Source organism: Amphichorda felina, assembly GCF_050947745.1.
Source record: "Amphichorda felina strain 45539 chromosome Unknown scaffold_4, whole genome shotgun sequence".
In the NCBI taxonomy this organism is placed as follows: domain Eukaryota; kingdom Fungi; phylum Ascomycota; class Sordariomycetes; order Hypocreales; family Bionectriaceae; genus Amphichorda; species Amphichorda felina.
In genome coordinates, this window is record NW_028145046.1 from 611,687 (window position 1) to 632,621 (window position 20,935).

Here is a 20,935-nt window from a genome sequence, read left to right on the forward strand (position 1 = left end):
TGCGCACCTGTCATCTCAACGGCCGTGCCACCCTTTCAACATTCTCATCTCTCACCATCCACTATTCCAAACCGCCGTGACGGGTCATTGCCGCTTTTCATCTTCTTCTAGCCATCAAAACGCTCCCCCCACATACCCATAGTGAGCCCATTATCCTTCATGAAGCAGAATCACACCCGTATATCCCGCGCACCCCAGGCCATGAGAAGCGGGGACCATGTCTAAAGAAAAGGCTACTGCCCTAGACCCCTGTCTACTATCCGTCCCCTTTGCTACAGGACGGCCCACTCCATTCAAGGAGCTGGGGGAGAGGAGGAAGCACCAGGCTGTGGCTTTCGTATAATCTTGATCTTCGGACGCCCAGTAGCACTGCCGGGCGTCGGAGGTGGTGGGCTTCCTGCCTGTCCTCCAGCGGGTGACACACGGTGATTCGTGTCAATGGTCATCTTTGGCGGTGGCGGTGACATGGAAGATCCACCGGTTGGTAACGGCCTCCTAGCCGATTCTCCTGCACTGGGAAGAGGCTTTCTCGCAGGCTTGGCCACAATGATATCATGGGCATCCTCGGGCTCCCTCTTGACCATCCCCGGTAACGATGTCCGAGCCGACCCCGCCAGTGGTGATGATCTTTGTCCCAGTACAAGGGCAAGACGCTTCGGATTGGACGTCTTAAGAGTCACGATGTGGCTACCCTTGCGCCGTTGGCTATCCAGACCATTGGGGTGAGTTGGTGTCTCAGTTTTGGGGCGCTTTGCAGCTGATGATGAGGCGCCGTCATCTTTATCTTGAAGAGGCCGCTTAGCCAACGATTGGACGGGTGTATCGGGAGCGGCCTTCGATAGGTTTATGCTAGGCTTCCGAGCAGCCGTGAGCAGCTGGCCGTCCACAGGGCCAGAGACAGAGGGGCGTGGGGTCCCAGACATAGAGGGACGTGGAGTCCCGGAAATAGAAGGACGCGGAGTCCCAGAAATAGAAGGGCGTGGAGTCCCCGAAATAGAAGGGCGTGAAGTCCCAGAAATAGAAGGGCGTGGAGTCCCAGAAATAGAGGGACGTGGAGCCCCAGAAATAGAGGGACGCGGAGTCCCAGAGCCCTTTGTATTGATCTTGATGGAGGGGGCTTTTGGAAGTGCCACTGGACGCTTCGGCTCAATGGCTGACGGCTCCGCATATGGGACCTTTGGTTGCATCTTATAGTAGGAATTAAAATTCATCAACAACTAAAATCTGTCAGCAAAATTCTCACGGTCGTCTCGGGTCAAGTTCATCCACTTACTCGGTCCCCAATTTGCGGCGTAACCCTATTCACCTTCCAACCCTTAGGAAGGTTCAATGTCAGGATCCAACTTTGAGCCTCATCAAACATCATGGCCGCGATGTCGAGCAGACCTTCGACATCTGCACGTCCAAGATCTCCATGATCTAGCGCCTTGCGCATCGCCGTCCTGTAATGACGTTCGTCCGCAGCGTATGTCTCGTCCATCTCTTTCCTCAGAGCTTTGAGGGCGGCGTCCAGGTTCTCCTTGCGGGCAAACATCTCCTTCCGAGCTTCAACCTCCTTTTCACTATCCTGCACAACCAGCAAGGGGTCGGCATCCGCGGGTGGCTCGTCCTTAACGACCTTTGTATGTTCCCCGAATGCGATTGCAGCGAGCCCGCGAGCAACGGCCTGGATGAGCTTACCGCGGACAAACGGTGATCGATCCGTAGTCAGCACGTACATCAAGAAGGTGAATACCACATGGTCTGTCATCGCGCCGAGATCAATAAGTGCTTCGAAGCACTTGACCCGGATCTGGTCTGCAGTCCCATCCAGTAGGTATTGGCCAAACTCTGAAAAGTTTTTAGGGATGACTTCTGCTTTCATGAGACGCTGCTTGGCATCCAGGCCAGCGATGGTCCAGATGTTCTGGTACGAATTAGTCCACTCATCGCGTCTAAGAACCCGTTCAATCTGTTCAAGAGCTGAATCGAGGAACTGGCGCTCTTCTTCGTGTTGAACCTTCCACTGGCGCTCTAGCCAGTCGTCCTTTTGGGACGGGATTAGAGACGTTGCGACAGCCTCGACAAGAAGCGCAATCCAGTGGTGGTCGGAGTAAGGGTTGTCCTCATTGTTGTTGAAGAGCAGCTGATCGAGGATGAACTGGCGGGCTTCTAAGGGACACCGGTGTGTGCTGTTGTCTCTGACGTCGGCGATTGCGCGAATGATGGCGCAGCGAACTTTGTATTGTTGTTTATCAGAGAAGTTGTTGGGCTGTGGCTGGCTTGTGTTTTCGAAGCAGAACATATCACGGTAAGCCATCATGAGCTGTCGAAGCCCTAGCATGGGAATATCCTTGATGTTTGCCTGCCTCGGGAGCGCCTGAGCCGCCATTGTCCGAATGCCATGGAAATAGCGTTTGTCAACGAGTGTGCGGACGAGGAATCCGGAGGCAATGGGATGGAGCGGTCCGTGAGCGAGATATAGCATCGCATCCTGCTGTGCCACAACGTCTCTGTCCTGCTGGAGCTGAGAGACATACATATACGGCTCCAGTGTGTGTTTCATCGAGGCAGCCCACTCGAAGTCTGCATCGACACGGATCCACTCATAGGACTCCTGGTCCATCTTCCGCTCGGTTTCAGGATCCCAATCTATGAGCTCCCACTGCTTCTGCTCTTCGGGAGTTTGAAGGACGTCCCCTAGACAGTATAGCAACGCGTCCTCAGCCCCTTCTCCGCCATCGACGTTTGCGGCCCCCGTGTGCTTCTCCTTCATCCGGCGTGTTCTCTTCAGGCGTTTATACTTGGTATTATACGGAATTTCGAACTTGGTTGATCGCGTGGCGTCTTCTCGAATCTCTAGGATGTGTTCGTAAGGTGTGCCATCGGCCTCATGGATCCTAATGGTCATAGGACCTGTGAACAACGGTTGGACATCCCCCAGAGGTGTCTCAGCACGTCGCTCTCTGATAACTCGGAGAAAGTCGTTCTTCTCGAGCTCAGGCTTCTTGACCGTCTGAAGTTGAATCTGATTAAGAGTCAACTCCACGCACAGTCGCTTCTTATTGAATTTGGCTTTGACATCGAATCTTGGACATCCGCTGCCATAAACCCATTGGTTCCAGAAAGACTCAAGGCGGTACCTAGCCGCCTTTTCGCATCTCAGCTTGAAATCCTCTGTTTTCAGAATGCTTGAGCTATCGCCACTCTCAACTTGGACCTTGGTCAGGAACCTGGCCAAGATGCGAGTCAGGCCATGCCCTCCTGAGGCCTTTATCAGTCGTTTGTCGAGTATGAAGAAGACCAGAGGTGCCTTTAAGTTCATAAAGTCCATCTCAAAGTCCCCCAAATGAAGATTTGCCCCGAGGTCGAATAGGGAAGGGCGGTTAATATCAACATCGACCAGGTGATCGGCCATGATTTTCATCCTGAACCGATGCTCGTTGTTTCCGCAAAGCCGCTTCATGAAAAGATCAGTCATATAATGCGCGATGCCGAAGACAAGCCACAGGTCGTTTCGAGTATTAGGTATGAGGTTGATGCCAGTCCATTGGTATGCCAGAGTGAAGACTAGCTTGCGAGTCACATCGACTTCGGTGTCGATGACGTCCTCAGGGAAGAGCAAGCGGTTGCTGATAAAGGCCATGGAGTGGAGTGGGACCGTCTCCTCGATCATGTCTTCCAAGAAGCACAGCTTGAAATTGGAAAACGGATACTTGGCAAAGGTATAACTGAAGTAATCGGCGGCCATTGTCAGCGCAGCACAGGTGTTGCGGACCCATTCGCCGCGCCGGGGCAGACAATAAGCGTGAACCTTCAGGGCGCTCAATCCAAGCTTGATTTCGTCCTCCTCTGAGCGAAACTCAGAAGAAAGATCAATATGCTCGAATGGGCCCACGGCGAAGCCCAGTTTCTGAACTGAAGTCTTTTTCTCCGGCTCAAAGGTCATAATCTTCTTGCGGTCATCCTTTGGGTCCGTCTTATCCTCCATAAGAAAGCCGGAACATATCACCGTCATCTCTCTGAGCTTGTCCTCTTCCACTAGATCGACGGTGCGATCAGGCGCATCCGTCTGCGTCTTGCTGTTGACGTTGTGGGAGGATCCGTTCTGGTGCGAGGCGAGTGGCTTCTGGAGCGCATCCCCTAGCGTTCGTGGGTATCTGATGGAGATCTTCCACTCACATCGAGAGCCGTGATCATCGATGCAAGGAAATATGCAAGAAGCAGTCCCCGGGTGAACCGAGTGACGTGTATACATGTGCGTATACCGATGGTCCAGAGGATCTACCCCAACAAAATGCAGTCCATCCCGAGGGTTCTTGTTGGTGAAGGGTATGGTAATTTTGAATTGCTTGCTACCAGATGTGGTTTGAGACTCGAGGTTCACTGTCGACTTTCTGATAATCAACCGCGGTCGATCCTGGTCGGCCCTCCCTCGCAGGCTGACCTTCAACGAACCGTACACCGGCGTACAACCCGCGACTTCTCTAGCCTCGGCGGGCACATCGGTTTTGCGGCTATGAAAGAGATTTCGGGCACGGATGCGGCGAAGATCATGATGCTCTGCCGTCCAGTTCCAGCCTTTGGGGTTTTCGAGTCGTTTGTATGGGTCCTGGTACTCGGCAGCGACCCGGCGCTTCTGGCCTTCGTGAATCTCGCCATGTGCCTCGCGTAGCTCGGTAACAGTAATATGCTTCGTATCGATCTCGCAGTGAGCTGCGTCTAGAGTGACCTCGTCAAGCTTATCGTTGAAGACGACGAGGAAAATGTCGGTCGTGCCGTCGATGCGCTTCTCGCGAAAGTTGACGTCGAGAAAAACATCCTGCTTGATGACGAAATACTCGAGTACCGGTCCATCCTCTATGGGAGGCAGGTCGCGATCCCCGTCAATGAGCGTGTGACGCTCAGCCGCCTGGTCAGTCATGTCGGGCGTTGGGGTCGTGGGTCGCTGGAGGTTCTGATGCGGGTCGGAAGGTCGCAGAAGCAACAAAGAATCACCGCTCTAGCGAGCTCAGTCTGCAGGCACCGCGCATCGAGTTTGTTTGCGTGTGCGCCTCCCGTGCGCATCAAGTTTTCAATCTTCAGGGTAACGGTCGTCGCATAGTACGGAGTGGTCTCTGCTGTTTGTGGACAGGCTATTCGAGAACGCCGTCGCAGAAATGAGGCCTCCCGCGGCGTCGCGCAAGGGTTCAAACCGATGGAGGTGTCAACTGTAAGCGAGCGGAAGTCGTGGTACGGATGTTCTAGGCGCTGAAGAGAGAGTGAAGTGGAGGGCAAGAGTCAACAGCTCACGGCAAGGCAGGGCAATGGAGCTTCAGAGTTCAATGCGCGTCGAGAGGGAGAAGCTGCATGCAGGGTGCACGGACCACCTGTGGCTCCCACAAGGTCAGGCACCTGAGAAGCCTCACCTCTTATTAAGTCTCAACCACCGACGCTCCCAACACGCCACTTGCACCTCTAGCGACGCCAGACAGATTTCACAAAATCACCCGCAAAGGCCAACTCGAATTTACAGGCCTTCCTCATCTGTCCTATTCTGGAACCTTCTCTCCTAATTGCATATCACAAATCTAGGCCCCGCTCCAAGAAACAAACCCATACCGCACACTCCATCCACGTCGCAAGCCAGACGAAGCAAACCCGTTACGCCATACCATGTGAGCCCTTATCCCATACCGTCCCTGTCCTTGGAAGAGTAAAATACATGAGGCGACGCTGCGTGCACCACATCCCAGAATTATTGCGTCTTCAGTTTCTACTGCCGCGTCTGTCCCTGCGCTTCTTACGCGCTCTGACTCTCAGTGTCTCTTCGTCCCGATAATACTCTGGCAGATCAAAGTTGGCCACTGGGAACTCGGGGATCGGGTGTCCGAAGGCGAGAATCTTTCGACCTGCCCGACGAGTACGGTTCAGCGCACTTTCCCGCTCATATTTCTTTGAGAAGAAAGACTTGAATTCTTTCGGGGGTGCTGGAGGTCCCGGGGGTCGGAGAGGCGGTGGTCTGGCCACGGGCCGTGGCCGCTTGATCGTCCTGGATGACAACCTTGATCTCGCCATCGCCTCTTCGCGCAGCTGCTTCGCGGGCGAGGAGGCTTCGCTAGTGTCCCCCGTCGAGGCCTCGTCATCGCCGCCGATCTCTTCGCTCTGGTCGGTGCCTTCCTCTCCCCCCTGCTCATCCTCGTCATCTTCTTCGTCCTCACCGGCCTGCTCAGCCAACGCCCGCTCCTTCTCCAGCTTCCGTCGCTTTTCTTCCAAGCTCCAGTTGCGGAACTTGTCGAGAATCCCCTGGCATCCCTGAATAAAGTGTTGGCGGGCCGGTTCAAATGCCTTCTTCTTTGTTTCGGTGATACCGCTCACACCCATTACTCGCAGCCAGTCATGACCTTGCAACCCCTCCAAGAGGCGAACGATCTGATCCCTTTCATGCTGTGCCCTCCCCTTTTCTGTATTACGGATAGACCGTTCAAGCCGTTCTGCTCGTTTGTGCGCCGGTTCGAACAAACTATTTGGTAAGGGATCCTCCAAAGTCTTATTCTTATATTGTGCTTCTAGAAAACTGAAATCGATGCGTTGAGAGTCGACAATGTCTGTGTATAGGGCATCGCCGTATCCTCGTACAGGGAATGTTGTGCTGTCGGAGGGTGGCGGTACGGCGTGCTGAGACCCTGGCGGTGTGGCGCGGTTGGTATTCGAATCGAAAACGACAATAGGCGTATCAATATTCAACAGATCTGGAATCAATTAGTGACGACGGTACCAGGGGCATAAGGCCCGGCAGAGCGATCAGGATTTTTTTCAGACATACGCTCTTCCTTTGGGTCGTTCCCAATAACCTCGTCGTAGTCGGGGAAATAGGCCGACAGCTCGCTCTTGAACCGCGTCGCTTCCTGCGACCGGAGCTTACGCCCTTGCTCCTTACGGACTGTTCCTTGGGGCTGGAGACGGTCCAATTCATGCTTAATGCCATTGATGACCTTTACCTGGTGTTTTGTAAGGTTCTGGTCGTCGTCGGGGGCGACAGGTGGCTTTGCGCTGTGGCCACCGCCCTTGCGAGGGGTGGAAGTTTGGTTTGGGGTGGGCAGAGCCGCTGGCGCAGGCTTCGCTGGCGGTGGCACCTTGGGCTTGCGATTCACAGTCTTGTCGCTCCTGGCAGCGGGCTGTGTGAGGATCTCAACCGCGATGCGCGGCTTTTTCGGTTTGACAGGTTCGTAATCGTTCTCGGCGGGAGCGTCTATTGCACGCTTCATGCGACCGATTCCTCCTCCGCCTCCTCCCCCAGCGGCAGCGTGGTTAAAGTTAGCTGGGCGAGAACGCATCGGGGGGCTGGCGTGATGCGGAGTGTGGCTCTCAGCTCGTCGCGAGGAGCGGGTGACGGAGGCCATTGGCAACCGAGGAGAGCCCTGGCATTGTTTTCTGTGCCCTCATGAGATGGTTCTCGGGGCGGATGCGTGATCTGGCGATGTTTTGTCGATTGAAGTCTCGTCGCGATTGTTTCGTGATGCACTGACGTTGGGCCCTTTCTAGGGGGCGCCTTCAGTTGTCAACCACCTGGAAGCGCAACCCCTAGCGGTTGCCTCTCGCTGAAACTTGCCTAGCTCAAGTGACCGCTACCCTACGCTCTCCAACTATGGCACCTATTAGTTAAGTATTGGGACGAATTGAGGCTTTACCAAACCAAAACAAACTTCAATAGTATAAAAAATCTTTGATGGACTTTTCCCCGCGGCGATCCTACATGTATTCGAATAATGTGAAACTAGTATGACCGATGGATCTATGTCTAGCTCTTAGATGTTATTAGTAAACTGCACAGTACGTGCAATTGACACCAACTACCTGTGGTTGAGTAGATCGGTAGAATAACCAAGACATCACAGGAAGCCATAGGTAAGCGACGGACAACATACACTTTGTACGAAATAGGCTATGTATTATTCAGGCTAACCCTTCCAGGTTTCCAGGGTATCTAAAAATTATGCCTCTTCTGCCCGGCCACCACTATCTACCTTGTCTTGTTCGGGCTGCTCCTTCAGCTCGCGAGGCACAACCTTGAGCTTCTCCATCATCTTCACAGCCGCCCGGCTTGCCTCCCTCACCCCCTCCTGCTTCTCAATCACCTCCCTCTCCCGCTGCGCGCTCTGGCTTGTGTCCTTGGCTTCCTCCTCGCGCTGGCGAGCCACCTCGGGCGCGACAATCTTGTCCTTGCTGTGCATCATCTTTTCGACTAGGTGCTTGCTCTTCTTGCGCGTCTTAACATACGTCTCTAGCCCGACAAGGATGGCGTACGACTTGGAGATGGAGACGTGCGACATGTCCACGCCGCCTTCCCTGAGGCTCTTGACGAAGGCGCTGAAGTTGCTCGCGGGGGGACGGTAGTGCCCGCTTAGCGGCGATAGCGAACGTATACGCCCGTTCTTGATCTTGATCAGCCCTGCTGCCGAGATGCGGCTGCCCTGGAGGAAGGACGAGTGCTGGAATCCTCCAGAGCTTTTGATGCCCACGTAGAGGCGGAACGATGTATCTGCAACGAAGATCCAGGTACCGTCCTTGACAGACCGCCGTAGCAGCTTGTTCCAGATGGTTGAGGCCGATATGTGCGTCACCTTCTTGAGGCCGCTGGGCGAGGGCTCATCCGGGCTGTGGTTCGCATACTTCGCCGCCTTGTCGGCCTCTCTCTTTGAGTCGATAGACGAGAGGGAACTGGAGCGGCTGCTGGCGAGCGGAGAGACAGGCCGGGGTTGAAGTTCCGGATTGAAAGCCGGCGTCGGATCATCGACGGGCACGACGCCGTGAATACTGTCCTTGTACTGCTCGGTTGTGTCGATCCGAGCCCCATTCTTTGCCCAGCGCAGCCTACCCTCGTCGTCAATCTTGACTAGGTAGTACTGGCGCTCCTCCCGCGAGAGGTATCGAACCTTCTCTCTCTCCAGCCTGTCCCGGGGACACGCACTCAGCTCGATATTCTTCCCCTCGCCAAAGTCGAGCCAGTAGAAGAAGTTCTCTTTGGTGTCAGACTTCTTCCACTCGCTGTGATACATCCGCAGGTTGCTGCCGTACCGGTGTTTCAAATCCACCATTTCGAGAAAGTACGGCAGGCCCATCATCTGTGCGTGATTGCGTCGTCCGTCGAGAAGCTTATTACTCTGCTGATAAACTCCATCACGCTCATCCCCCGATGCACCAGAATCTGATGTGGACGAGGTGTCGGACTCGAGATCGTCGTGGCCGGCTCGGCGGGCCACGATGCTGGCCTTCTTCCACCGCAACCTGGCATTTGAACTATCCTCATCGCCCTCTTCTTCCCCAGACGGTGGTGGCGCGATGCCGCCCGGTGCGCTCCTGGACTTTGGCCTTGTCGTATGACGAAACTCAGCCTCCCGGAGCGCACTGATCCACCTAGTGTTCGCATCCAACCCGAAACCGTGTAGCTCTCTCCTCGTCCTGTGGCCACGAAATGTCTTTTGTATCAGCCTTGCCGCCCGGGTGTGGGGGGAGCTGAGATCATCCTCTGACGACTCCTTCTGTCTCTGCTCCTGTATCGCCTCCTGTCGCCTTTGCCTGTCCCTCTGCCGTAGCTCCTCCTCCTTCTGCTCCTGGACCTGCGCGATGCGCTCGAAATCCTTCTGCGAGGGCGGTACGAGGGACGCCATGTAAGACTCCGTCTTGGGTGGCGACGGCCGGAGCAATTCGGTGTTGCCGCTAAATTCATCTAGAGACATTTTCGAATCGGATTGCGAAACTCGTGGCGAGGCCATGGCAGGCCTCCATGAGTGCCAAGTTTGGGCGCAGAAGCTCGGTGTGTCATGGATGGATATCTTGATGATGGGCGGCAAGCGTTATGACGTTTGGCGCCGAGACAGCCAGCATAAGACTGGCTGCAGTTCTCAGCGCTGCCTAGCTCCCAGCGACTCAACTGACGCGGTCCCTTGGCCTGTCTTCAATTTGAAGCTGGAAAAAAAGCAATCGCATATTGCCTAGTACTTCGTATGTGTATTCGGAATTGTTAGATGGGAACCGCCTTGCAATGTTACCAAGGAAGTCCAATATCACGTTGCCAGTGTCAATGTCGACAAGATCGGCGCTGAGTCGCCACCGGACCCATCACTCAAGCAGTCGCCAATGCCGCCGGCATTTTGGCCGGCGGCGTTATTGTACGTACGCCTGTCTGTCGAGTTGTTCAGGCACAAGCCCATATCTGGTCGGGCGTCAATGTCTGACGCTATCGTGGAACTCTGCCGCTCACGGCAGAGAAAACAACTCGGCGAAGCGAAACGGGAATGACATGGTGCATCAAAATCATCAGAGGGTTTGCTGGCTGCCCAGAATCCCATAACATTATCATTAATCGTAGTAGCTGCACTTACTATGTACGCTGCGGCAAATGAGTTGGTGTGTTCGCCAAATATGTACACCCAGAGTCGGCACGAAAAAAGGACAGCAGAAAGCAGAACAACCCAACGCTAGAATGTATAAACCATACCCGATGGAGTGCGCTATATCATGCGAACAGGAAATCCTTGAGCACCGGTGACCCGGAAAACTCGGGGTTTAGTAGAATACAACTGGGAAATATATCAGCATCAGCGGGCTTCTGGACGCCAGTAGATAGCGTACTTAAGGAAGTATTGCAGGCCAGCTCGCCTCTTCTCTAGGAAGCGCGGTCTGAACTTGGATATGATACTTTTAGGTGGGAGAGGTGGTATTGTCGCTTCGAAATTGGGGAAGGAAAGGATGAGGCGCTCACGGAAGTCGTCAAACTCCGAGTATCGCTTGCGGATGTTCATGTAGCTCCCCTGTATAGGCGGTTAGTCTCCAGATTGCGCAGATGTCCCTTGACTCGCGCAGCTCACAGTCAACGTCTCGACCTGAATGATCCACACGACAAACGCGCCAATGTTTGTGGCACTGCCATTGACGACTATATAATCGATAATCTCCACGCTCTTTGCCCAGCACGCATTGTTGCGATCATCGCCCTCAATGTTCTCGTTATCTCTCAGCGTGATGGCGCCCGCAGGGAGCGAGTCCACTGAGATGTTGGATGTTGTTCGCTGGTGAGGCCGATTCGTGCTGGTCCAGTAGGGCGGGGTTGTCACGGAGCTGGGCGTCACGATGGGTGACGACGCATCGGCGCCAGCAGCTTCCTCGTCGTCGCTTGGTTGCGTCCCAATGGGCGGGACGGCCGGCCGGTTGCTCTGCTCGGGACTTGAGCCTGGGCAGGCTGCGCTCGAGGCGCCGATGGAGTTGCTGCCCTGGTCTACCGCCGACGCCATCCGGCCAGGCGAGATTCGGCAGTCATGCGTGTTTCGGCGGTGCACCGGCTGCGCCGTAGAGGAATGATGTATGCGACGAGATTTGCCTCTCCCGTACTCGTAGTAGACTTTTGGCGTGGCGATTGAGGCCTGGCGGGAGACGGTTTATCGAGGATTGGTTCGAAAGGTGGGTGGTCTGAGATGCTAACGGGCAATTGCTTTGTCGAGGTAATATATGGTCTTGAATGTAACCGGAGCTCAACGCGCAATGGGGCTTGGCAGTACTAATGTAGTTGATGGCAGGTGGTCTTGGAAGGTTTCGCTGTCAAGAATTCGACGAACGAGGGGTCCACACGTGGGGGGTGATGCTGCTTAAACGGCTTCCGTTTTCGGAGACGGACTCTCAACACATCTGGAAGCTCATAACCATCATGTTTAGCCATGGCGGTGGGTGAAATCGATAATTCTTGGTGAGCAGAATCCATAGACATGGAAGGCAAGTTAATCCTCGACAGGCCGAAAATTCTAGGTTCCCTCGGAAAAGACGGGCATCGATTAGGGGTATCGAGTGACCCTTTTGGACTTTGGACAACGGTGGGTCGTTTACATGAGACAAGGAGCAAAGTATAAAGATTCTACAGAGAGCGGGGCGTCTATGGGCAAGTATCAGGTGGCATACAATGAACTGATGCGAAGGCCCTTGTGTATTTGAGGCTATTAGGACGACCTACGCTCTATTTTTCATGGCTTTTCATTAATCTCTGTGGATTTATGGCAATACTGCTGGTTATTAGCATGGCTGTAGCAACACAACATTAGGTAGATAATCTGACGCTTCACGGTATTCGCGATATCGTTATAACGGCTAATCGTTATAGTACTCGTAGTCACGTTTCACCCCAAGGTGTTGTTTGATATTTGGGGCCACATCCATGTCAGTCTAGAGTCTAGACGGGGTCTCGTCAGTGACGGGCCCACAACGCTTCGTGATGAGCGACGGGGCGAGCAATAGCTGAGGGAGAGCGGACTCGGAGGAGAGGCGAGGGGGCCATCACGAACCATGCCAAGCACAGTTGGAGCGTATACGAGCAGAGGCGCAGCGGATGTCTGGTCATTAGGACGCTGGCGTTGCAGAATGGATGCAAGTCCTGCAATGGGACGCCCCAATGCCGGCACATCGCTTGTTTCCGCACTGGTTCCATGGTGACCAGCGCTAGTAGGGGTCCTGCGACCTGCACCGAGCTCCACGGCTTGAGTTCCCGTCTGGCTCAGTGGCTCTCTCGTACCACTCGTTTCATTCATTGATAAAGCAGACGGACCCTGTTTCCCGTCATTTCTCCAGACTTTCTCCCGTCCCCCCGGTGCTCTGCCCTCTCCTCACAGACCTCGTCACTCTTATTCTGGCGGTTCCTTCGTTGCTGCCTTGAGTCGACTGATTTCTTTTCTTTTTGTCCCTGTTACTAGTCCGGTTTGAGCCTTTCAGTTTTGCATGTGCAAGTAATATGTGAGTCCGCACCCCTTTCATCTTCCGATGCTGGCTGGCCTTCAGAGTTCACTTCACTCCTGTGGTGCTGCCTTTGCCCGGTATCCAGACTCAGCGCTGACGGCTTTGGCCTCTAGTTGAACAATATCGTTACCTTCTCATCTCGATTATACGTGTAACACATTTCCACACTCTCGCTTTCATCATGCTGTTCCGACCTACTGTTCTGGCTGCTGCCGTGTCGCTCGCCACGGTAGCTCAGGCCCAATACTCTATTGACCCCGAAAGCGTTCCCATTGCGGAAAGGAGTGAGTCGACCTACACGCGTGGGCTATGGCGAGAAAGTCTGACATTGTGGTAGAGGTGTGGTGCAACACGCAAGTGGAGAGCTGCCCCCTGATCTGCTCACAAACGAAGCCTGGGACGACCCTGGTCAACGAATGTGACGCTGTAAGTCTTGGACGTGGCCCCGATCCGACGAGCCTTCTAACAGTGGCTGCCAGGATACGCTCTTTTATGGCTGCCTGTGTGGCGATAACAAGAAGCCAAACATTTCCGAATACTCTCTCACCATTCCCTACTTTGTCTGCCGCGAATGGGGCACGCAGTGCGTTGCCGCCTGCGATGCCAGCAACAGCCAGTGTGCATCTGAGTGCCGCCAAGATCACCCTTGTGGTGCCCTCAACCCCAAGCGGACCGACCCCACGACCGCCACCACGGCCGCTCCAACTTCCACCAAGACCGACGATGATGGGACGACCATCTTCACCGGTTCTCCCGGCGGCGGATCCGACGACGATGACGAGGGCGGCGCAGTGGCCCTGGCGTTGGGGCAGTCGTACGGACTAGCTGTTGTGGCTGGAGCCCTGTTCATGGGATTTGCCATGCTGTGAGCTCCGCTGGCGGCGGCGTTGCTGACTCTGCATTGCGGTCTGAGCGTTCTTTTGCGATCTTTTGGTGTGGAAAAGGTAATGGGCCGATTCGGTCAGGGCACTTATTATCCTGGAACTGCATGGCCCGGTATGGAACATAGGCATTTAATACTGTAATATCAGCCAGGCCAACTTGGCGTTTCGTTTTAACTCGTCGTATTAAAGCGGTCTCCTGCAGGCCGTTGGATGCGGGGATAGTGCCAACCGGCCAGGATGTGGGTTGACGACATGGACCACGTACGGGTGCACCCCCTGTGCGCTCCCAGCCTCCAGAGACCAGACATCCTCGCCGTGATGAGGGTTCGTGAATCATGTAATCTCCCATGCCGTCTGCAGCCGTGGCAAGCGATCGGATACCAAATTTCAACAAGGCACCTACCGCTGAAGTTTCCGCCGCTCAGGTAGGATTTAATTCGCCGCTGAATTTATCGTTACCTCGCACTCCGTTGTTCTGGTGCACGTGTGAAAGCTTATACTCGTAGGTGGTGCGCATTCTCACGGCCACATGCGCACTGAGACCAGGGGCCAGAGTCACACTGATGCTATTATTTCTTTCTTTCTTGTTATCCCTAGATGAATCCGACGTCCCATGACTTGAAGTCGCGGCCATGTGGTCACGTGCTTGGATCAGAGGCCACAGCTTGCCGAGGACTCCCCTGTGGCCCCTCATGATTGCACCTGCCGCCTGAGCTACAACTTTCCAACAAGACCCCTGGTAGGCCCCACCATCCCCAACTCTTTTAAACGGCAGCAATTCCCCTCGCCCTCCGCTTAGCATCGTCTCCCATTCGAATGGTAGACGAACTTGAAAATGGCCGCAAACCATAGTAAGTCAATGTTGTTGTCCCTGCCCGCCCCCGAGACAGCCTGCTAACCTGCTATCCCAGAGAAGGCAGTCGCCGAGTGCATCTCGGACGAGGCTCTAATTCATCTCCGATCCTACAAGTACTCGAGCGTCGACAAGTCCCCCGTCTCGAAATACGTCCTCGGCCCCTGGGTACACCCCCCGAACGATTCCCGTACTCGTAACACCCGCATAGACTGATCCGGGGGTTAGTGGAACGCCTTCGTGAAATTTCTGCCGCTATGGCTGGCCCCCAACATGGTGACCCTGCTGGGGTTTTTCTTTATCCTGGGCAACATTGGGCTGCTGGTGGCTGTCATGCCGGACCTGGTGGGACCTGTGAGTCTAGGTAACCTCTCGATAGAGCGGCTCGAGTGCTGACATGACGGGTTAGGGGCCCGGCTGGCTATACTTCAGCTTCGCGTTCGGCCTGTTCATGTACCAGACGATGGACAATGTGGACGGGAAGCAGGCCAGGAGGACAGGCACATCGAGTGGCCTTGGCGAGCTGTTTGACCATGGCATCGACTCTCTCAACTGCACATTAGCTAGCCTGCTCGAGACGGCAGCAATGGGCCTTGGGACGTCCCGCGCTGGCGTCTTCACCGCACTGTGTCCCTGCGTGCCCATGTTCTTCTCGACATGGGAGACGTATCACACCCATACCCTGTATCTAGGCTACTTCAACGGCCCTACGGAGGGCCTGCTCATTGCGGCCGGCGTAATGGTCGTCTCGGGGATCTACGGCCCTGGGATCTACACGCAGCCTTTGGCCAACGCCGTAGGAGACCGCATACCTGTCCTCGCCGAGTACCTCGGCGAGACGTCGTTCCGGGACGTCTGGGTCAGCGTCATTGTCGGATCAACGCTCTTAGGCCACATGCCATTTTGCGTACTGAATGTCGTTCGCGCCAGGCGGTCTAGGGGCCAGCCCATCGCGCCCGTGTTCCTCGAGTGGACGCCCATGGTAGTCTTCACCCTCGCTATTGGTACCTGGGTCTTCTCCCCTTACAGCACCCTGATGGAGGAGAACCACCTAGTCCTCTTCTGCCTCACCATGGCCTTTGTGTTTGGGCGCATGACGACCAAGATGATCCTGGCCCATCTGACGCGCCAGCCCTTCCCGTACTGGACCGTCATGTTGTGGCCGCTTGTGGGAGGCGCCATCATTGGAAACCTGCCTCTTCTAGGTTACCCCCAGATTACGCCGACGCTTGAGCTGTATTACCTGTGGGCATACTTCTTCTTCTCCCTGGTCGTCTACTCCCGCTGGGCATACCTGGTTGTAACGAGTATCTGCAACTTCCTTGGCATCAACGCCCTCACGATCCCCAAGGAGAAGCAGGTTGCCAACGCCAAGGCCGCCGCCGAGGCCGCCGCCGCCAAGAAGGCACACTAAAACAGTATCGAGGACCAGCCAAGGGAAACGAACAGCAACGGCCGCAATCGAGCATTTCGGGAACGCTCGAGGAATATGCATAAAATGGGAGAGACGGCGCGCGGTGTTCTTTTCTTTTCCTTCTTTTCCTTCTTTTCTTTTTTATCCCCGGTTCAACACTTTTTAGAATCGCGAACTGTTCAACCTGTGGATTCCAGGATACTTGCAAGAGCGAAACGATATGCGATGCTTGGGTAACCAGGGAGTTGGAGCATAATTTGCATGAGCTGGGCGTTGAAGAACCTTGCTGTTTGGCTTTCGAGTTACTTTTTGGGCACAGCTTGCACAGCTTACTTACTTAGCCACCAGTTTGTGAATATTACCACGATATTACATATATACGATTCTTGTACCGTTATTGTCTAGCGAGGCAGTTCTCGACATGAAATTTGGATCACAAAAACGTGGCCGGGGTTATAGCTGTACCAAGGTTAACGATGCAGGGGTTAAAAAACCACTACACATTTTCCCAGGAGACTGCAATCCGAGCCAGAGCGACTTACCATGGGCTATACTGAAGTATGAAACATCTATAGAAATGTCAGCGGAGAGCATCAAGGTCGAAAAAGCGAGTGCTTATTCAACTCGGGCGCAGAACGACTGCATGTCTCCGTACTACTATTACCGCTTTATGGTCCGTTCCGGACCCCGGGTGGAAGGCTGAGGGCGCGATGATCAACAAGTGTCTTTCTGGTGATTGTGCGATTAGAGTGTGGCAAAATGACTACTAATACCCGTGCCTAGTTATACAAACATCATCTTGGCGGAAGATCTCCCATTCTTGCCCGTCGCCACGACAATCACCAACGCCTTGTGTGGACTCGGAACACCCGCCTCTTCCGGCCGGCCATTCCAAGGACCAAGCAGACCCGAAACCACCTCCCAGCTACCATGCGCAACCTTGACGTCGTCTTGGATCTCGTCGCCGTCGACGTACACATGTAGCGCGTTCACATCATCCCCGCTAACTCTACCCGAGATGCGGAGCTGCCTGCCCCCCTCAGTGTCAAAAGCCGTGGCCTCATCCACCGCCAGTTCCGGCGCGACGTCTCCCATCTTCTTCTTCTCCCCCCCAGCAAGCAAAACGGTATCTGTCTTCAGCGCCGGCGTCCTGGGGGGTGCCTGCCGCAACCGACTGGCCCTCTCAAAGGCGTATCCGTACCGGAACAGGTTGCTGTCGTCGTACGCCCCGGCCGCAAAGGTGAGGTTGACGGGCATCCCGGTGTCGGCCATGACCCCCATCGGCACGCTGACCGTCGGGATGCCCAGCTGCCGGACCGCGCAGTTGCCGTTGGAGTACAGCACGCCGTTGCGCCACGCTCCCCGCGCGGACGCCTCGTCGACGTCGGCGTCCGCCCCGCCCACGTCGCCGTTGCACGGCCACACCACGGCGTCGAGGCCAAGCGCCGCGAGCCAGTCCTCGAAGTCGGCCCTGCGCGTGTCCTCGAGCTTCTGCAGGGCCGCGGCCATCCCGGGGATGGCGTACGTGGCGACGCGGCCGCCCGTGATGTGCGCGACCACGTCGGTGTGGCGGACGAGCGGGTCGTTGGCGTCGTACCTATCTGGGATGGAACCTGGAGGTTGGGGGAAGATGGTTCCCGAGTCGACCTGCCCCAGGTTGGTTGCGACGCTGGCGTCGCTGTTGCTGGCCAGGAAGTCGTCCCAGGCATAGGCCATCAGCTGGCACATGTCGATGTCGTTGCGATGGGGGGGCGCGACGCTCTGGTCGGCGAGGCTCATGCCGGGGTCCGGCTTCTCGAACTTGGTGACGACGGGGAAGTCGACCTCCTCGACGGTGGCACCGAGGCCCTCCAGCACCCTGCGGGCGTTGGCCCAGAGATCAATGACGGACTGCCGCGTATGGACTTTACGTGCCGTAGGGTCAGAATCGACCTGGCCGATGTACATCTTCGGGACGCCAATCTTCTTGCCGGAGAGTGCTTTCGAGTCGGCGAGGTCGTGATAGGATGCTGGGCGAACAGCGGCCACATCTGGGAGCTGCACAAAGGGCTGGGCTCGCCAGAAGTCACAGGCCGTCTTGTCATCCTTTGCCACGATGACGTCGAGCAGGGAAAACATGTCCTCGACGGTGCGCGTATGGGGCACGACGGTGTCGCAGGTGGGGAAGAGCGGCCAGTTGCCGCGGATCGAGATCAGGCCCCTGGAGGGGGTGTAAGCGACCAGGCCGTTGTTGGAGGCCGGGGAGCGGCCGGACGATATCGTCTCCTCGCCCATCCCGAAGACGCCGAAGCTCGCGGCCGTGGCGGTGGCGGAGCCGTTGGAAGACCCGGAGGCAAAGGCGGCGGTGAGGTAGTCGGCGTTGTAGGGCGACTCGGCTCGACCGTAGACGCCACGCTGCATGCCGCCTGCTGCCATGGGCGGCATGTTGGTTCGGCCGAGGATGACGGCTCCGGCCTCCTTGATCCGGGCGACTGTGAAGGCGTCCTCGTTGGCCACCAGGTCCTTGAATGCGGGAGAGCCAGCTGCCACCGTCATGCCCTGTATCTTGTACGAGTCCTTGATGGTGCAGGGGATGCCGTCGAGGGGGCCCAGCGCTTGGCCCGAGGCGCGTCGCTGGTCCGAGGCTTGGGCAGCCTCGAATGCATCCTCCTTGATGATGGGAGTCGAGTTGAGCAGCGTGGAGCGCCGGTCGTACTTTGCGATGCGGAGGAGATGCTTGGCCGTCAGCTCGACGCTGTTGATGTGGCTGTGGGAGAGTGCCGATGCGAGGTCTGCAATCGAGGCCTCCACGATGGAGAGGGTCTTTTCGGTTTAATGTTAGATGAGGAGCGGGTGGTCGAGAATATAAAAGGTATGGCTTACTTTGGGAGTGGTGATGGTGTCCATGTTGGAACTTGAACGTCAATGGTTAAGGAGGCGAAGAGAGAAGTTGAACTGAATAGTGGATGAACCTTTTTTCTAGGATTTCAGCTACCATTTATTTCAAAAGGTATAGCATTCTCTTGCCTTGTAAGCTAGATGAATTTAATCGCAGGAATCCCAATTAGCCGCTGGGCAATAGATATTAGCAGCTGGTAATTGACCCCCCTCGTTGGCCACCAATCAGTACTGCCTACTCCGTACATATCTCGTATCTTATAATCTGGGGTGCATGATACGATGCTCCATAAGCAGCTTCTTGAACCACGTCACCGGATCCGGTTTGATAAGCTAGCGACCTTTTATTTGGCGATGGTATCGCCGTATCGCGTGGGCGTATCTTGTAAGTCGTGCTTGCGCCATGTCTCGGACAAGGTTCGTGTTGCCTCTGAATCATATATTGCCTGCCGTCTCGTCCCGTCTGAATCTCATGACTTGGTAGCTCGACGAATCACTGTTCCATCCATACATGTTGTTGCCATGTCCTCCATTACTGAAGAAGACCACGTCCCTGGCACGGTCTGCCTGGTCGATGTCACCGGCCAGGCCTCGTCGGCCCTCCACGATGCCTCCCACAAGGACATTGTGCTGGTCCCGCGCCCCAGTTCTGATCCCAATGACCCTCTCAACTGGCCGTACCGCCGCAAGCTGTTGGCCGTCAGCATGGCGTATCTCTACGTCCTGGGGACGGGGATCGCCACCTCGCTCCAGTACTCGGTCCTCGCCGACATCACGGCCGACACGGGCATCTCCACGGCCAACCTAGTCCAGGGGACCGGTGTCATGTTCCTCTTCTTCGGCTGGGCCTGCCTGATATGGCAGCCCATCGCCCTGACCTACGGCCGCCGAGGCGTCTACCTCATCACGATGCTCCTCACCGTGCCCATGATGGCGTGGACGGCCTACTCGTCGTCCCCCGGCGAGTGGTTCGCCCACCGGGTCCTGATCGGCATCATCGTCTCGCCCATAGAGTCCCTGTGCGAGGTCACAGTGTTCGACCTCTTCTTCGCCCACAACCGCGGCACGTACATGGGGCTCTACGTCTTCGTCCTGTTCGGGTCCAACTTCCTGGCGCCCCTGGTCGCGGGATGGTTCAACGATGCGTACGGCTGGCGGTGGACGATGCATCTGGGGGCCATTCTATGCGCCGTGTGCTTTGTCGTCATGTTCTTCTTCATGGAGGAGACCATCTACTTCCGCGACTCGTCCGGCGACTCCTCCGACAACGCCACCCAAAGCCAGAGCTCAGGGGCAGAAACAGACAAGACAAGCTCAGACAAGGAACAGGAGGCCATCACTCCCAGCGTCAACATCAACGCAGGGCGGCGCAAGTACGGCCTGTTCAAGGTACTCCCAGGACGGCCCAGCAACCTCGACATGCTCCGCATGGCCTACCGCCCCGTCGTGATGATCTTCCGCCTCCCGACCGTGGCATGGGCCGGCTTCCTGTACGGCATCAACCTGGCATGGTACAACGTCCTCAACGGCACGGCCAGCCCCGTCCTGTCCGGCGCCCCCTACAACTGGTCTGCCGCCCTGGTGGGATGCGTCTACGCGGGGCCCATCCTGGGCGCGGCCGCGGCCTCGCTGTGGTCCGGCAACGCCGCCGACCGCGTGGCGCTGGCGCTGGCGCGACGCAACGGGGGCATCCGCGAGCCCGAGCATCGCCTGTGGGTGCTGGCCGTGTCGGGAGTTATATCGTCCGCGGGGCTTGTCACCTGGGGCGTGGGCGCGTACCACCACGTCCACTGGCTGGGGCTCGTCTTTGGGCTGGGCATGCTGACGTTTGGCTGCGTGACGGGGGGAGCCGTCGCCGTGAGCTACAACGTCGACTGCTTCAAGGAGATTGCGGGCGAGACGACTGTGTCGGTCATGCTGATCCGCAACACCATCGGCTTTGGCTTCAGCTACGCCATCACCCCCTGGTGGACCACCCAGGGGCTGCAGAACTGCTTCGTCGCGGCGGCCATGATCTCCGTTGCATGCACTTTTACCTTTCTCATCATGATCAGGTACGGCAAGCAGATCCGGCGGTGGTCTATTCCCGCGTATCGGCAGTACATGGCTACAACGGTGGTGTCGCATGAGTAAAAGGGGGTGGGGGAGGGGTATGACATGTCAGATAAT

At 56.1% G+C, this 20,935-nt stretch overlaps 8 protein-coding genes across 8 annotated transcripts; 3 read left to right on the plus strand and 5 right to left on the minus strand.

Annotated features, from left to right (window-relative positions):
* Positions 1-1,200: 1,200 nt before the first annotated feature.
* Positions 1,201-4,903, minus strand: taf2 (transcription initiation factor TFIID subunit TAF2; the record flags this gene model as incomplete). Its single annotated transcript, XM_083193384.1, has 2 exons — positions 1,201-1,224; positions 1,274-4,903. 2 exons carry the CDS (start codon positions 4,901-4,903, stop codon positions 1,201-1,203), a joined length of 3,654 nt encoding a protein of 1,217 aa, XP_083050332.1.
* An 824-nt stretch (positions 4,904-5,727) lies between these two features.
* ACO1O0_003942 (something about silencing, SAS, complex subunit 4-domain-containing protein) lies at positions 5,728-7,295 on the minus strand (the record flags this gene model as incomplete). The annotated part of the gene is given in 3 exon segments (XM_083193385.1): positions 5,728-6,710; positions 6,785-7,279; positions 7,292-7,295. The coding sequence occupies 3 exon segments, from the start codon at positions 7,293-7,295 to the stop codon at positions 5,728-5,730; spliced, it is 1,482 nt and encodes a 493-aa protein (XP_083050333.1).
* A 657-nt stretch (positions 7,296-7,952) lies between these two features.
* ACO1O0_003943 (IQ calmodulin-binding motif-containing protein) lies at positions 7,953-9,734 on the minus strand (the record flags this gene model as incomplete). The annotated part of the gene is made up of 1 exon (XM_083193386.1): positions 7,953-9,734. The coding sequence occupies one exon, from the start codon at positions 9,732-9,734 to the stop codon at positions 7,953-7,955; it is 1,782 nt and encodes a 593-aa protein (XP_083050334.1).
* A 743-nt stretch (positions 9,735-10,477) lies between these two features.
* On the minus strand, positions 10,478-11,252 carry ACO1O0_003944 (Phox homologous domain-containing protein; the record flags this gene model as incomplete). Its single annotated transcript, XM_083193387.1, has 3 exons — positions 10,478-10,541; positions 10,594-10,772; positions 10,830-11,252. 3 exons carry the CDS (start codon positions 11,250-11,252, stop codon positions 10,478-10,480), a joined length of 666 nt encoding a protein of 221 aa, XP_083050335.1.
* Positions 11,253-12,919: 1,667 nt separating this feature from the next.
* Positions 12,920-13,607, plus strand: ACO1O0_003945 (uncharacterized protein; the record flags this gene model as incomplete). The annotated part of the gene is made up of 3 exons (XM_083193388.1): positions 12,920-13,022; positions 13,076-13,164; positions 13,218-13,607. The coding sequence occupies 3 exons, from the start codon at positions 12,920-12,922 to the stop codon at positions 13,605-13,607; spliced, it is 582 nt and encodes a 193-aa protein (XP_083050336.1).
* An 850-nt stretch (positions 13,608-14,457) lies between these two features.
* On the plus strand, positions 14,458-15,889 carry ACO1O0_003946 (CDP-alcohol phosphatidyltransferase-domain-containing protein; the record flags this gene model as incomplete). The annotated part of the gene is made up of 4 exons (XM_083193389.1): positions 14,458-14,473; positions 14,534-14,643; positions 14,704-14,829; positions 14,885-15,889. The coding sequence occupies 4 exons, from the start codon at positions 14,458-14,460 to the stop codon at positions 15,887-15,889; spliced, it is 1,257 nt and encodes a 418-aa protein (XP_083050337.1).
* A 783-nt stretch (positions 15,890-16,672) lies between these two features.
* Positions 16,673-18,775, minus strand: ACO1O0_003947 (amidase signature domain-containing protein; the record flags this gene model as incomplete). The annotated part of the gene is made up of 2 exons (XM_083193390.1): positions 16,673-18,691; positions 18,752-18,775. The coding sequence occupies 2 exons, from the start codon at positions 18,773-18,775 to the stop codon at positions 16,673-16,675; spliced, it is 2,043 nt and encodes a 680-aa protein (XP_083050338.1).
* A 513-nt stretch (positions 18,776-19,288) lies between these two features.
* On the plus strand, positions 19,289-20,899 carry ACO1O0_003948 (major facilitator superfamily domain-containing protein; the record flags this gene model as incomplete). The annotated part of the gene is made up of 1 exon (XM_083193391.1): positions 19,289-20,899. The coding sequence occupies one exon, from the start codon at positions 19,289-19,291 to the stop codon at positions 20,897-20,899; it is 1,611 nt and encodes a 536-aa protein (XP_083050339.1).
* Positions 20,900-20,935: the final 36 nt, after the last annotated feature.